The sequence below is a fragment of the Chenopodium album genome, chromosome 16 (genome assembly GCF_948465745.1).
Source record: "Chenopodium album chromosome 16, dcCheAlbu1.1, whole genome shotgun sequence".
Lineage (NCBI taxonomy): Eukaryota > Viridiplantae > Streptophyta > Magnoliopsida > Caryophyllales > Amaranthaceae > Chenopodium > Chenopodium album.
This window is the reverse complement of record NC_137849.1, coordinates 28,299,072-28,316,379: the sequence shown is the minus strand read 5'-3', so window position 1 is coordinate 28,316,379 and position 17,308 is coordinate 28,299,072. Positions and strand designations below refer to the sequence as shown.

Sequence of the window (17,308 nt, the reverse complement as noted above, 5' to 3'; positions counted from 1 at the left end):
AAAAACAACTTCTGGTAGAGGTTCATCCACATATTGGATGAGTAGTGACAGATCAAAGGAGACTTCATCTCTTGTGATAGCCAAAGCATCAGAAAGAGTACCTATTTGAATATTAGGCTTCTTGGCCCCTGGAGGGACAGGAAGCTGATTAGCATCAATCAGGTCTTGGATTGCATCTTTTAACTTCCAGCATTACTCCATAGTATGACCCTTTCCTTGGTGAAACTTGCAATGAGAGTTGGGGTCATAGCTAGCAGTTATGTTCTCAGGTCTGGGCTCCGAAAACGGCCCAATAGGCATGATCAATCCTTGACTGTGCAGGCGATCAAAAGCAGTATCATAGCTCATTCCCAAAGGTGTATAAACCCTCCTTTTCCTTTGGAATTTCTGAGTAGGAGCACTGAGAGCCAACATATTATTGAGGTTGATGTTGTTGGAAGCATTTTTGGGCCTGGAAGACGAAGAAGAAGGACTGTCGTTCTTCTTGTTTTTCCAAGTGTTATTGTTATTATTGCTACTTGCAGTCTTTATCAACTCGTCCTCAATGTTGATCCCAATATCGTACACGGCTTCGAAAGTGTTCAAAGGCAGAAACTTCAAATGTTGCTTGTACTTACGAGTCAGATTTTGAATAAAGAGGCGAACCATCTCCTTCTCCTTGGGAGGATCCACCAAGAGTGCAGCTGTTTCTTTCCACCTGTTTAGATATGTAGTGAAGCCTTCATTCTCCTTCTGTTTGAGAATGGAGAGTTCACGTTTAGAAGTCTTGGCTTGGATGTTACACTTGTAACGACTCATGAAGCTTTCAGTAACATCCTCCAAAGTCGCAGTATGCTTGGAATCCAGAGAATAAAACCACTTTTGACAGGCATGCTCCAAGTAAAGAGGGAACATGGTAGGGAAGAGTGCTACATCTAATCCTTTGAGAGCCATAGTTACAGAAAAAGCCTTCAAGTGAAACATAGGGTTATTAATAGGCTTGAACTTTGGGATGTCAGTAGTAGAAAACTTCTTAGGAAGCTTGTCCTTGACAGTCAGAGAAGTGGCAGATTGCTCCACATAGGTGAAGTCCTTAGAAATCTTACTCACTTGTTCTTTGATCTTGTCCATTGCAGCCACAGTGACATTAGTCTGTTCCATGGTGGAGACCTTAGTAGTGAGCGTTTGCACCATGGCAATGAGTGCCTCAATGGACTTGTTGATGTTCTCGACGTCTTCCCTAGTAGCCATTGGAATGAACTCAAAATGAACTGGAGACGAAGGTGGATTCTGTGGAGATAATTGTGGAGGCTTCCTTGTACGCCTCTTAGGTTTAAGAGGTTGTTGAGGTAATGATTCAAACCGTAACAATCTACCTCTGCTTCTTGACCAAACGCTGCGATATTAAAAACAAACGCACCTATAATGACTAGACTCAACCATGACCCATCTGGAAAAGAAAAAGGCAAGAAATTTTTCGAATTTTTTTTTAATTTTTTTTATATATGGGAGGATACCATCCGACTTACTCCGTTAAAAACGGAAGAAAACAAAAGACCCTCCTAATGTATGGTCATGAACAAAATGGTGCATGACTCAAGAAAAAGTGTGTGAACTCGACCTGACTTGTGAGTGATTAAGTGAGGTTATGGACGTATGTTATAATTGTACAACTAGACATGACACTAAACTTGACATGGGAACCACATAAGTACGCACAAAAATAAAAAAAATACTGACAGGAAACTTTTCCTGGGCACCATGTCACGGTGCTAAATGTCGTGACACGGTGCTGCATACCGTTAGACGGTACAAAGCGCCGTGTCACGGTGCTAAATGTTGTGACACGGTGCACAGTTCCAGATCTAGTTTTGTGATTTTTCCAGATTTTTTTCGATTTAAGTCTGTACTAAATTCTATGTGGAATAAAAACCCTCGGTCATAGGTTAGTCCAAAAAACAAAATGAACAAACACACTAGGGTGTTAGTAACAAATAAATCAAGTAACACTTAGTCACGATGATGCAAAGAAAAAGTTCACAACCTAAGGTCAAGATCTATTTTCGACTAGGGTTAAGCTTTTCGGTGTCAAAGGGTACCATGGTTAAGAGTTTGGACGCGTTAGCAAGGCAGTCTCCCTTGAGGGTGTATGCCAACGGGCGGCTCCGCGAGTTCGTGATGAAATCAAACTCGACTCCATGGTTAGGATGAATTTAATGACTCAGATGATCCCTTATTGCCATGAGCGTTTTTGGGTTGATAGAGCTTAAATTCCCCGGGGCTAAAATGCATGTAGAGCACATACGGTTTTTCAGAAAAATTGAAGGAAGCCGATTGTGAATAAAAAAAATAAGCTACTAGAAAGATTTTAAGACTGTCGCGACACGGCAGAATATACCGTGTCACGGCACTGAACACCGCGTGACGGTACCCTGCGCCGTGACACGGCATGCCCTGCCGTGGCGCGGCAGTCAGGAAATCTAACTGGTGCCTCTATTTTCTTCATTTAGGATCAGGTTATCCAATTTTTCCTACGGGATAGACCTGAATAAGACGTTAAAACGTCTATGCTTATGCAAAAATGCCGAATTAATCACAAGAATGCAATCAAGAATCTTTCAAGTCTCATCCACTCATCTTAATTAAATACCGATCACTCAAATCGATAAGTAACTAAGAATCCTCCCAAGTGGAGTCGCCAAATTGTAGGCGTCGTTTGAAGTGCACCTACGTTAATCATGTGTGAATATGTTTGGCACTCATAGAAAGTGGGAATTGACGTATACGATTAGGGACAAATAAAGTAGGGAGTCACCAACAAGTTTTTAAGTAACTTGTAAACCGTTCACGGATCATAAAAGGCAACCACGAAAAAAGGGACAACGATAGGCAACAACGATTGACCCGTAAAGGTTACACCCCATTCATAATCTATGAGATTACTAACTCCATATGGTTCGGAACCAAGAAAGGAGGATCAGGGATGATGGCACGAAGTGAGTCATGGAGTCACATTCGCCCGTATTGGCCTCTACTCGATTCTTATAGTGAAAAGTGATTCCTGCGATCTCAAAGGCATGCAAACAAAGATTCAATTCGCTCCAAACTATTATTATGTTAATTGGTTGAATATTAATGCAACATATAATTCTAAAATATTGTGATCACTTGAATTAATAACAAGATTAAAAGGAACCTAAACCGGTCATCTAAATTATCTTATTAGGTGTGATTTTAAATTACATATTCCCTTTAAACATGCAACATGGTGATCATAATAACAATAGAATAAACATTAATATTGGAAGCAATTCAACATAATCCAACAATTAATATATGACAAACATAATAAAAATTGTTAGAAAAATAATAGAAATAAAAGGAACATGATTCCTTACTTTGATTTTGTTTGCTTGCAACTACAAAATAATAAACGCGTTAGTAACATCAAGGAAATTAATAAAACAATAATTAAAATTAAATTAAATTAAGTTGATTTGGGGCCAAACCCTCAAACAGTTCTACCTTTCACGTCTTGGTTTAAGGATGGAACCTCGGATAAAGTATGGACTCTTTGGAGTGCTTGGGGGAAATATTGTGAAAGAATAGGCTAGAGCATAGAAGAGAGAATTATTTGATGCTCCGAAATGCAAAAATGAGGCTTGTATTTATAGAGGAAATGAGTAGGGGATCATACGGAACCCTAGAAAAGATAAAAACCCTAATTTAGGGCACCGTGACACGGCATGTCTGCCGCGACATGGCAGTGGGTGTCGTCACACGATATGTTACACCGTGGCGTGGTACAAAATTGACCCTAAAATGATAATGCGCGTGCAGTTGTGTATGCAGAGAAAACACAGAAAAATCTCGTGTCACAGAATGTGTACCGTGACACAGCACTAGACACCGCGACACAGCATTATCCACCGTGGCGCGGCATATTCTATCGTGTCGCGGTGTACAATTTTTCCATAAATGCGTCCAAATTCACTTTTAACCTAATTAAACTCAGTATTTTTAAGTGTCGTTTCATAATTTCGGGTTTTTTAGGTTTATTATTCATTAATCGGGCTCAATTGATAAATAATACGAAATGAATTAAAAAGGGTTCGGGCCACAATACAATTGGACTATGCTTTGAATAAGCATTAGGACTGATCCGTTGACTATTTTGTGACCTGAGTTTGATTGAACATGGACTTTAAGCACTCCCGGGATTAAATACTCGACCCAACCAATAATGGCGGTGAAAGGTTGTTCATCATCGAGTTTGGTTTTGGGGAGACATTTTTAGGTGTCTACACCCGTCTACCCTCAGCATCGCCTGTAGAATACAGACGACAAATTAGAGGTTAGAAGAAAAATCTAAAAAGGAAAAAGAAGCACTTTGAATAAACCCTAAGTTACCTTAGCCAGCAAGTCAAGTATCTAATCGAAGTTGACCACCTGCAGTACAGGCACCTTGTCCTTCTTTGACTTGGTATGGGTCCTTAGCATCCTCTTGGAGTACTGCTGGACGTCGGGCCGGCTAGTAGAGGCATATGCACCATAAGAAGTACGTGGTGAGAAGGCAGCATAGACGACACCTATATTGTGCCGGTTGCTGAGCGAATCTCTAGATGGGCTTGCCCGAGTTTTGACTCGCATAAAGTCAAGCGGCCAAGGAAGTTCAAAACAATTAGTCTTACCTTGGTCTCTAGGCTGGGAAGTTCCTCCTTCCCCAACCGCTGCAATGCCGGTTGCAGCATCGAGTGGCACACCACTTTTTGACGTCGTAGAGGCGTCCGACAATTTCCCAGCCCGTTCTGAGTTTTCGCTCAAAGCCTTCAGCACAGTCGGGCTTTTGCCACCGGTTGTAGGGTGTTTGGGATCTGGTTGGGTGGAAGAAGTTGATTGGGAAAGATTTTGCTTCCCCGCCTTAGCTGAGTTTTTCTTTAGCTCATCCCCAAGCCGCTTGAGCATCTTGGAAATGGAGAGGGGAATGGTTTTATTGCCACTCTACAAATCAAGCAAAAGGGTTACAACCGGTTAGTAAAAGTAATTTGAATCAAAGCTAGAAAGCACAGCAGGCGGGCCGTACCTCGTCATTTTTGGCGTCCAGGGCCGCCCTTCTCATTCAAAGCTGCTCCTTTCTTAGTTAAGCAGCCGATTTGGCAGGCGTCTTATTAGCGTCCACCATACTTAAAGCTTTTTTTCCAAAAGAAAACCGGTTGGTTAGATATACTATAATAAGTTTGTTTAAAACAACAATTAAGGCAATGACAGCCAGGATAAACAACATACGTCTCTCAAACATGGTGCTTAGACCATAGGCGGAGAGAAACGCCTCATCTTTAAGAAAATCCGGGTGGGGTACCCAATTCTTGGGTACGATTATTTGAGTCCAATCATCCAAAAGGGTGGTGGTTGTCTCGAAAAACCTCGGCTCTATTATTTGCTCCCAAGCCCTGGATGGAATACGGGGAAGGGCGCACTTCTTTCCGAGCAAAGCAGGATCCTTTTTATACCGGCATAGGAACCGGTTGTGGCCTAAAGAGGGCGAGGAGATCAAGTAAAATTTCTTCTTCCAGCCGGTCCACTTAGACGGCTTGTCCAGTGTCATCATGTATTGTGGGTGTGTAATCAAAGTATACCACGCCCCCCATTCTCCTGGAGCCCAGTTCATGTAGTGCATATGAGCAAAAGCCTCGAAACTCGGCTCAATGTTTTGGAACTCACAAGCGACAATATAGCTTAGTATATTTATCCATGAATCGGGGGTGAGTTGCCAGACGCCTAGCTTATACCCCTTTAAAATCCTTTCAATCCCCCTGTGGAGAGGGAAGCGGAGACTGGCTTTGATCACAGCCTCATAGCAGTCGAAATAATTGTCGGCGTTCTCAAGGTCATCCTCCCATGCCACAGTCGCTTCCACAGGCGGGACGCTAATCACCCAATCAGGCCCAATAGGATGAAGGTAGACTTCAGGGTCTGTATGTCCAAGGCGGACATGTGCGCGTCGGTAGGTTTGAAAATGGACGGGCTTTTAGCCGTCTGTTGAACCTCATAGCCGGCCTCCGCCTGACCAGAGCTTGAAGCTTCGGATCCTGACCGGTTGGAGGCTTCTTGGGCATCCTCTAAATCTGAGTCATTCTGAACAGAGGTGGAGACGAGTCCTTCACCGTCTGCCTCCTCTAAAATTCGGTCACTTGGGATAGACGGGGTGCCACCCGGCGAGGATCCCGCTCGCTCATCTGATCCCTCATACTCCCCATCTAGAGTAATTTTATCAGCGGATACTTCCAGAGCGCGCCTTCTTTTCGGTTTGGTAGCCATCTGTTTTACTCTTGCCATCGTGTCCTATATAGACACAGAGATGGTGGGATTTGGGGATGAGCAAAGCAGGTCCAAATGTCCAGCGACGACACCCCGAGTTTTAGACTTAGCCGTACCATGAGACCGGCTGATCGTCCTAGGCTATGCCGTGTGTGTCGATGGAAAATCCATTTTATTTGAAAAACTATATACACAAACGGAAAAAGTTTGAAAGAGTTGAGAAGAGAAGAGACGGTTACCTTTGATTAAATTCTGAAAAACTGCCTCAAGCGGTGACCGGTTGTGTCCACGAAAACTACAGACGTAAACTTAAGGAGTCTTCTACAGGCGGGAGTAGAGTCTCTCTCTCTAGAAAATTCTCTCTCTCTCTCTCTCTCTCTCTCTCTCTCTCTCTCTCTAGACTTGTGAAATGGTCAAAGATGGGAGAGGAGGGGGGGTTAAAACCCTATTTATAGGAGGGTTAAAACGGGGGCATCCCCATCACTCTCCCTGAAGGTGAATAGTTTTTACTGTTCACCACTTACAAGGGGGACGTGTGTCACAGGCGCCTCATGGCCTGCCACGTCACCCTGTGAGGGGCAAATGTTTAGTGTAAAAATACCCTAGACACGTGGCCCAATTAGAGAGGGACACGTGTTATCCCTAGGCAGGTCCAACAAGGGCCACTCACTAGTCGACAGGTGTCACCCTCAGATAACCCCAAGAGATTGCGGCCTTCAGGGCCCAAATCTCAAGGGCGCCGCAAAACAGCGCAACCCATTAGGTCATCATGACCTAACGAATGGCACTTTTCCCATGACCCTATAAATAGGGAGATTTCCCCCATTTATGGGACACATTCAATTATTACAAGATACCTACATTCTCTCACATAAGAGAAAACACATGATCTCGGAGTCGGAGAAGAACTCACATTTACCTTTTCCAAATAATAATAATAATAATAATAATAATAATAATAATAATAATAATAATAATAATAATAATAATAATAATAATAATAATAATAATAATAATAATAATAATACTTCATCTCGTTGCTACTTCTGCTGTTATTTTGGATCGGATTAAGAGTTTGTCGCATGGCACATCATGTGGTAGGGACAGTTTACGTGCTCGAGACCTTATGGATTGCTTGAGTGGTGTTGTTGTGGTTGTATCAGATGAGTTAGTTGACTCTATTTTCGGGGTGGTTAATCTCTTTCTAGCTAGAAGATGTCCTATTGAACTAGGAGTGTATATTGCTAGTGCTCCTCTCACACCTCTTATCAAGCTCGGTGGTGGTATCGTCCTTTCCCCTTTTTATCTCGGTAACTTCTCCCTGCCCCGACCGACAGCTGCTAGGTCTCCTGTCGGGATGCCCCAAAACATTAGGAGCATAAAAAATCTTGGAAGAACTACAAGATCGACATAGAATGCAAGGTAACTCTTTCTTCAGTGGCTCTAACCATCTTTCGTTTCGACATATCTGTGGGTACTGTTTGGCGGCATCTGGTTTTGAAGGTCGGTGCTATTATGGTTGGCTAGTCTTTGGGTAGTTACTTTGTTGGTCTTCAATTTGGAGTTGGGGTTTCTTCATATGGTGAGACAATTCTTCATGTTGTGAATCGATTGATTGAGGATCGTGATTCTGATGTTGGTCTTTCAATGTTGTTGGTGGATTTTCAAAATGCCTTCAATCTAGTTGATCGTACGGTCATGTTACGTGAAGTTCGTCATCGTTATCTGGGCATTTCGTGATGGGTTGAACTCTGCTACTCTAATCCCGCCAGATTGTATTATGGGGACCACACCTTATGGTCTTCTCAGGGGGTGCAGCAGGGTGATCCCCTTGGTCCTCTTCTCTTTTCTTTGGTTTTACAGCCCCCCGTATGTAAAATCAGATATGATGCTTTTGAGTTATGTCTTGAGGTGTGGTATTTGGATGACGGCACTATTATTGGTGGCACTTTGGTTGTGGGGAAGGTTTTGGAGTTGATTATGGAGGAAAGGCCTCGTTTTGGGTTACATCTCAACGTGGAAAAAACTGAAGACCCTCAAAGCAGGCTTGTGGGTGCCTTTTTGCCTAATATTGCTCGACCTTCGCATGGTGTTAAGTTGCTTGGTGGTCCCGCTAGTTCCGATTCCGGATTGGAGGTGATCTTGTGATACAGAGGGTGACTAAGACCATTGCGCTAATGGATAGGTTTGCTAAGCTCGATGATCCCCGGTGCGAGCTGTTGTTGCTTATGGCATGTACCGGAGTTTCTAAACTCTATTTTTCTTTGCGTACTTGTCCTCCTAATACTTTTTAGGGTGGCTCAACGCACTTTCGACGAGACTCTTCAATCACCCTTGGAGCGTATCGTTACTACTTCGGCTCCTGGGTTTGGCGATTAGCAGTGGCGGCTTGCTACCTTACCATTTGCGTTTGGTGAACTTGGTGTTTATTCCGCAAGTGATGTTCGTCATTATGTTTTTCTTGCCTTTCGGTTACAATCTGCTGGGTTGCAGATAAAGCTTCTACGGCATGCTCGCATTGTTAGCCTTGGTCGAGCCTTTGTGGATGTGTTGGGTCTATTTAATGGAACTGTGGAGTCTAATATTTTGAGTAATCCTAGTGAAGTCGCTGCCCTTAAACTCATGAAGAAATTGGCAGATATATACTTCATAAAGGTTACCGCTTCTGCATAATCCACCTTCACTTTATCTCCTCGACAATCGGCATTGTGGAAATCGTAGCAGGGAGATCACACCTCTGCTTAGCTTCGAGTGGTTCTTATTTCAGGGTTATGTCAGATGATGAACGCAAACACTTATTGATGTGTGTTATGCTACTGCTCGGGTGTTCCATTGTTCTTTATCTCGACGTCGTGCTCTTCTTGTTCAAGGGTTTTCACTGGGGATATTTTCGGTGATCACGTGGTGTTGTGTGCTGGTATGGTGGGTATTAAACATCGGTATAATGTTGTTCGGGATACCTTTGTTGATGTTTGTTATCGATCTGGGATTTCAGCTAGAAAAGAGGTTGGCTTTGGGTTGTCTGCAGGAAACGACGGGGCTCTCAGATCTGTAGATGTGTTACTTTATTCCTGGATCGTGGTCGTAATGTCTGTGTTGACCTAACAGGGTCTTCTCCTTTGACACGTGTTATCTGACTTTGTTCCTAGGCGGGTTGTGGCTGATGCGGCTCATCGGAAGCAGGTCAATTACGAATCCAGTTGTCGGGCAATTGGATATTGTTTCCTTCCTTTCTCTTTCTCTTCACTTGGGGAATTAGAGAAGGAGACTGTTGCATTGCTAAAGTGGATCCAAAAGTTCTCAAAAACTCAAGACATTGGGACACGTGCTGCTGTTCATATCTTCACTAGGATAGGATTTGCTATAGTTAGAGGAGTGGGGCCTAAATTGTATCTCGGCTTTCCACTAATTTTTTTTTGTAGGTTGTATGACTTGTTTGTTTTTGAGATATAATAATATTAATAATATTAACAATGATACTAATAATAATATTAAGACTAATGAAATCTGCTTTGCTCTGCTGAAATCTGCTCTGCTATGCTAAAATCTGCTCTGCCTGCTCTGCTCTACCAGAAGCTAAAAAGAACCAAGCCTTAGTCAAATTCAAGTATCCTTATACTAAACATGTTTGTCGAGTGTGTTCATTGTGCTAGTGACATATCATCTAATGTGTCACGGTCCAAATATTTACTCCCATCTAAGGGCGACGAAGGTGCAAGCCAAGTGTCTAAAAGGCGTATGGCACAAAGCAACACAAGTAAGTTAAGCATCTGATTGAACACATTTTTGTGGTGACAACGGTCGATTGGGGCTTGTGACGGCCGAGCAAGCCGAGGCGAGCACAAGCCGATCCAACAATAAGTTGTATTTGATTTGGAGGGTCTCTAGGAGGAGGGGGGGAGGGGGCTCTTTGAGGTTTGTGAGGCACTAGTATAAAGAGCCTAAAACAACATTCAAAGTAAATGGTAGGAGCACTAGAGTTCGTTAACCAATCGCTCTCTAAAGAGCTTTAAGTTACATTTACAATATTCTCTCAGTGAACACTAGGTTGACAATAACACAATAATTCTATCTAGAGCCCATAATATTCAAAGAAAAGTCTTATAAAGCATTACATAAGCTAAATACAAGCAAAGAGAAAGAAAATACATAGAGAAGACTAGAAGAGAGGTAGATTCTAACAATATGCCGCCAGCCAAAACGCTGGTTCGTGAACGACCATCATTTATACAATACATGAGTAAAATGCTCCCGGGCTGCTAATCCTGATATCATATCAGTATTGCGGGCAAGACTATTGACTAATCTCCATCAACAACTTCTCAATAGCTTCAGTTGCGAGGGGAACATATAAGCAATCCTGCCCATCAGAATGTTTTCGAGTCTTCACCAACTCGTGATCTTTAAATTCCGTCAGGTGGGAGTTCAGAGTGACCTGACTACTCACGAGGAAGCGCTCCCGACAAATTGTGTATAAATCATTGACTGCCATCCCTGAAAGAATTTTTTTTTCCAGATATGAGAAAAAGTGTATTAATGTGAGGAATCAACAGCCTAAATCACATATATTGGTGAATAAGAGCAAAAGGTTACTCACCTTCTTCATCAGGATGAGCCAGTTGATACTCAGCAAGAACTTTGAACACACTTTGGGCATTTGGTGTCAAACTTTGTAGAACTATGGCAGCTGTTTTCACAGTTTGGCCACTATTGCTGTGCGCAAGAATCAGAGGATGGAACGTTGTTTCAACCTTGTATGGCGCAAAGGTTGGGACATGATGGCAGCACCAGTTGAACTGTGTGTGGACCATCTTTTTATCCCACACTGCCACCCAAGGAAAAAACATGCTAGTAGTTAGGTCCTAATTCTAGTAATGAACTTATATCCATATGTAATAATAATCATAATAGTGCTAAATCAAGGAGCAAAATATACCAGTGGGTAAGCCACTCATATCCAAGTTAGCTGATTGCCAGAAATAATATGATAATAATAAGCACACACTTGCATCCAGTAACTGTAATTATGCTTCATTGTTCGACAATAGCTTATATTGTCAGTGCAGCAAACTATTTTGACAATTTGGCAGGCAGAAACAGAAAAACAGAACATGTGCCAGTTATATCAGCAGTTTTAAAATTGACATGACCGAAGTTTTGAAGAAAGTTGGAATAAAAGAAATATTTGTGAAAAAGCTAGAACATATAGATAACAGCTAATGGAAGCAGAAGGCAAAATGCCTCAGACAAATGATGCATGATATGTTTTGATCAAGGTTTTGAATCAATGATTTGATCATGCATTATATGTAATGTAACCCTATGAATTTCAGTGAAGAATAAACAACAGGAGGGGTGAAAGAGAAAAGATCAAATAAATAAGTAAATATAATCAAAGAGCATCACTATAAAGAGTTAAATTCCCTAAAAGTCTCAAAGAGGAGAAAAAAATCAAGGATAATAATCCTTACACAATGATGCATTTACATGATCAATTGAAGCAACAATTCGAACATGAGAGCATGCAGCCATCCGTGCAAGAAATTGCTGAGTGTCGGTATCCCGTAAACCAGGTCCATCAATATTATGAATTAGAACACACACAAAAGAATCATTTTCCTCTGCTAGTGATCCATCCAGAAAAGCAAAGACTTCATCTGTGGATTTAGAATTGTATGGTAGTTGAGCTTTAGACAAGCTTCCAGTTGTTTTCCTTCTGGATTTGATTTGATCCCATAAAAGTTCAGCCACAGCAGCAATGACCTGCAGTACAGAACATTGTTAAAAAGATCATGCTTACCTGGGGTCAAAGGTGCACTTACAAACATGACAAGGGGGAAGGTAAACGGCACACCTAGGAATCTAGGATGGAGAGAAAAGGTTTTCCTTGAGAGGAAAACATTTCCTCTAAACAGTTTACCTGTTTGATATTTACTGATTGTAGATAACCGTTGACTACAAGCACTGAGTACTCGGTCAAAGTCGTTGAAGCAAAATCTTCAGTCAAGGCTTTCTTTGATCCAAAACCATACATGAGAAGGCCAAACCCACACCTGAGTTAATGACATCAAATTGAAAACAATGATAAAAATAATCTTAATATTCCGTTTAAGTGTATGCCCATGACTCCACGTACAAGATCAACTAAAGAAAACTTAAAGCTCAATATGTCAGGTTTTGATAGATTGGTCATTCGCAAACAATAATGGCAACATTCACTTAACAGCGTAATGCTCCATGCTCCAAGTGTTCGAGTTAATTATTGTCACAATCATCGACTTAAATGCATTCTTTGTATTTCATTATCTGAAAATATTAGCTTAAAACCTTCTATTTGCATCATCAAACTTACATCAAGTGAAGCACATTTGCCCCAACTTTTTGAGCATGGGAGGTATAGGGAAGACAATATGCAATACAGCTTTAGTGACCTTACTCTGCCATATCGGCTAAACTCTTGATTTATCTAACTCTACATGATGATAAAAAGAATTTTTCCTATAGTATAGTTAATAAACTTGATATTACTTCTCTCAGTATTGATTATTTTACAGCCAGTATCAAAGTTAAACAGCAGAGCCTCTCAACCAACCTCAAGAATACAGCAAAAACTAGGCAAAAACAGAAAGTTACAATCCAAGATCAAATAACAGAATAAAACATAGGGATAATGGCCCTAAAAATAGTTCTGAATTCCTATTCCTCCAGTTCCAATCTCTACACATTCACATCTCTGATCAACAGGTCACTTAAATTATGCTTCAACTCTCAGCAATTCTTCTCTGAGAGAGCTTGAGATTTCAAGAGTATTATCCCTTTAAGAGAAGGTGCACTGCTAACTGTTCCTATTAAATTACAGCACAGGAAAGTTGTGATCATTACTGATCTAGTGATTTCGACAAAGTCAGCCTCTAAGTATATATATTAATATATACGACGTATATGGAAGTTAGATGTCAGGTTAAGAACTTATTTTTTACTCCATTTCACTTACAACTAAAGAGGATACATATTTCATGTAGCCTACTATAGTACAAGTAATATGTAACAACATTTCAAGTTTTAACAAACGCATAGAACAAGGCAATATTATGCATGGCTTTATGTCATCAAACAGAGGTGCTCATCATAAGACCGCCAACAACTAAAGTAAAATAAAATAATAGGGAAAATAGATGTCCCAATTTATCTTCCAATTTGCTTCAGGCAATAAAAGATATAATAAAAAAGATGTTACATGTAACCAAAATTAATTAAAAGTGGGTTGAGACTTGAAAGAAAAAGTAGTAAGAGAAAAAGATGGAATGTGAAGTAATGAACATAGGGTTAACCCAAACATGGATACATTAGGGCAATGTACAAGCATTCAAGGACATAAGGCATCCATTAAAATTATTCCATAATCTAAAAGACATTTGCACGATTTCACATTTGCACATATTTCAGGCTAACTTGTTTGCCATTTCTTGTTGAAAGTTTAATCACAAGCTGATATGCAACTGAGAAATTCTTGAAAATGAATTAACAGAAAAGAGATTAGGATAGAATCAGATCCAAATCAAGTTTAAAGACAAAATAAGTGTTGCCCTTGATGTTTTGATGAAAACACAAGTCAAATAAATGGACTAATGCCTTGATAAGTTGTGTAGTTTGTTTTGACAAGTTATCGGATTAATTCGAGGTAAAGGAACAGGAGCTTAAAGAAACAGAAGACTTGTTGTAGTGTTCCTTTGAAGGAACAGAAGTTTTGGAGTAGAAGCTGGAGAATGAAGGCTCGGAGCAGAGACTTCCTAAGGGAACTATAAAGTCTAGAATATTTTATGTTTTAGGTTTTATGTAAGTGAAAATAATTAGAAGTTGATGGCTAGTAGAATGCGATTTGAATTGAGTTTAAAGATAGAATTTTATGGTTGCTAAATTATAGGAAAATCAGTTTTTGGAAAAATATCTTTTCTGTTTTGATATTTAAGTAAATATCTTTTTATTTTTCGGAAAATATCTTTCAAAAAGATTGCAACTAACTTCCTATACTTGGGCCACTAGTGTTTAATTAAGTCTCCCACTAAACAAGGAAACTGCTTGCTATGTAGTTCAACGTGCCCTGGGTTTTAGGACACGATTGAAGTATTGGAAGTGTTGGAGTTGAGTGGCGTTGATATGCAGTAGTAGTGGCGTACGTGGAGGAGGTAATGGCGTTTTTTTAAGCCAAGATTTTCTATAAATACTGAAGTTAATTTCTGGAAAAACTTCACCCTTGCTTAATCATATTTTTCTACCTACTTTGTTTTCTAAAGAGTTAAGAGTCGCATTCTACTTTAAGTTGTTAACTTTCTTAATTACTTTCATTAGAGTATTTTCTTTCACGAGTTGTAATTGGAGTTTGGGAGTTTGAGTGAACTCAAGAGGAGTCAGAACAGAAAGAGAGAGAAGAGAAAGAGAAGAGAAGAGCAGTGAGTAGAGGGACTTAGTGCTGGGAACTTCAAGTTCATTGAGGAACTTAAAGATAGAGTCTTTAGCTTGTAACAGATTGATTGCCCTATTTTAGTAAAGAATCTTTCCTATAATCCCAAGTGGTCGTGGTTTTTCTTCTTGTTAGGGCCAAGAAGTTTTCCACGTAAAATCTCTTTGTGTGACTTTAAAGTTCTTTTAGCTTAGTTTTATCAATTCCGCAAAAACTTAGCTAATTTCTCTCAAACTACAATTCACCCCCCCTCTTGTAGTATTCTTCTAAAGTAACAATAAGTTTCCGGCATTGATCTTCATTTGTCTTAAATAATATAGCTCTACAGTGAAAGTACAATAAGAGGCAGCATATAACTCTTGTTCCCTCTTCCCCTATTTTTATATTGTTCTCTACCAACATGTATTTCAAAATAATGATGTAACCAATAGAAATTGAAAGTGTCACTCAAGATAAATGAAAGCTCGGGTTACACATAAAGTTTGGTACAATGCAGTAGAGAAAATATAACGTCCACATAGGAACTATGTGCCTATGAGACCATAAGGGCAGTGAACTAAAAGTGAACAGCAAGATTGAATCTTTAGTACCAAGTAGGACATTAATTCAACAGTTTATAATATCCTTCAATAGTTTATCACCTTTAAATAAAGCACCCAACTAATTACAGGAAATTGTTTGGTATCCATATAAAGCATCCTAATGCAAGACCTCAACTCAATACATATGGTGCTGACTGCTGATCCTGTTCTATAGAGAGATACAAAAATAGTGCAGCAAAATAATTGCTTATAGAATTAATGAATTAAGCATTAACGATGATAGCCTCCTTACACATTTGCAAATTAGGCTGGGTTTATATCGCAAATGGAAGGCCAAAGTGCTAAAAAACATAGCTAATACTAATTAGCCAGAAATATATATAGTTAGCATAAAATCATACAGGCATCAATTCTTATATCCCTAATCCATGAAAATATTGAGATCAATGAGAATAATAGCTATCCATTTCAAACTTCCTTAGGTGAACAACAACCAAAAAAACAAAAAAAAAAAAAAAAAAAATCAAAAAGTACCTCAGTTCAAACAACCAATCCTGATATGAACTCTTATAGCTATCCATCAATGCTTTAACTTCTTTTTCATGCTTCGGTTTGAGATCCATAGCCGCGGCTCTAAGTTCCTACAAGTGTACATTAATTTATACAATCAATCATTAAAAAAAAAAACACATCGAGGCACACAACCCATAAATTCTAGGAAGCTTTCAATATACCTCCTCGGGAACAAGATCAATATCAGAGAGTTTATGCCCTGATTTTTTCGCCGAAGTGCCCGATTCTTTTGCCAGGAAGTAATTCCTAGAGAACCCAAAGTCCTCATCTTCCACATCATTGATATCCATTACCACCTTCAGGTAAAAAAGAAAAACTACCAATTGAGAAACCTCATCAAGTAATCAACCACTTAAGTAGATGATATACTCAGACCTTAATTTTTTTTTTTTTTTTTTTTTCCCAAGCATTTTAACAAACAGGTGGTGGTCATATTATATTCCATGAAAATTTTCAATTTTGGTAATTATAAGACCACCAAATTGAAAATTTACACAATATTTTTCCAAAAACATTCAATTTACACGATAAGGACATAATCTGATGAATAAAACTATTTTCTAATAAGAATTCGTTTTCATGCCAAAACCCTAGGGTTTTTTTTTTATTTAGTTATTTATTTTTTTTCAGATTTTACTCAATTACTTACAGCAATTTGAACTAAAACAAAATACATGCAAGAGCAATCGAAAATACTATACTGTAAATAACGAAGTGTTGAATAAATACTTACCTAGAGGAGTTGAAGTATACAAATATTGGTTGGATAGTGAGCTTGAATGAAAATTGAGGGTGTATCTTCAATCTCCCGCGCAAATCAACAAACCCAACTTATAGACTTTGCTCCTAGACCCGGAAAACATGTCGTTCGAATCGGGTACAGGTCAATTTGGATTGGGTTGGTTTGAGTCCGTCACTATTTCTTTGAGTTGAATTAAAGTCTTATTAGATTGAGTTATTTCAAAATTTTCAATCAATCAATCAATAACATAACAAGTGTGTGTCCCGGTCGATGCCTCAGGTTGCTAGTTTATGTACTTCTTTAATTTGATAATTATGTTCTACTGTTTGTATATAGTTAGTGTATGGTTCGGGCAGCGTTGTCTCGGTTGTCACTTCTTTTTTACCTCATATGCATTTATATTCTAATCTTGTGAAAAATATATGAATTATATTACCTCTAAGGGCTCTAATTTACTTAATAAATGAAAGAAATATATATTATTATATGAAATTTAAAACATTAATAAAAGTTGGTTGAAATGGTAAATGTATTGCCTTTATGTATCAGAGGTTATGGGTTTGAAACTTGCTCAAAGCATAATTTATTAAAAACAGAGACTAGAAATGACACTTATCACATCCTGGTGCTGTTTACCCTTCTAAACTTTTTTTTTTTTATTCACTTCCTAATAAAATATTCATTACTTTTATA

At 39.4% G+C, this 17,308-nt stretch overlaps 1 protein-coding gene across 1 annotated transcript; it reads right to left on the bottom strand.

The window, feature by feature from the left end:
* Positions 1-10,249: 10,249 nt before the first annotated feature.
* Positions 10,250-16,729, bottom strand: LOC145585068 (origin of replication complex subunit 2-like). Its single transcript, XM_081641813.1, has 7 exons — positions 16,607-16,729; positions 16,035-16,169; positions 15,835-15,941; positions 12,218-12,350; positions 11,769-12,060; positions 10,895-11,122; positions 10,250-10,791 (listed from the first exon to the last, which is right to left on the bottom strand). The coding sequence occupies exons 2-7, from the start codon at positions 16,161-16,163 to the stop codon at positions 10,592-10,594; spliced, it is 1,089 nt and encodes a 362-aa protein (XP_081497939.1). The 5' UTR covers positions 16,164-16,169; positions 16,607-16,729; the 3' UTR covers positions 10,250-10,591.
* Between the last annotated feature and the right edge of the window lie 579 nt (positions 16,730-17,308).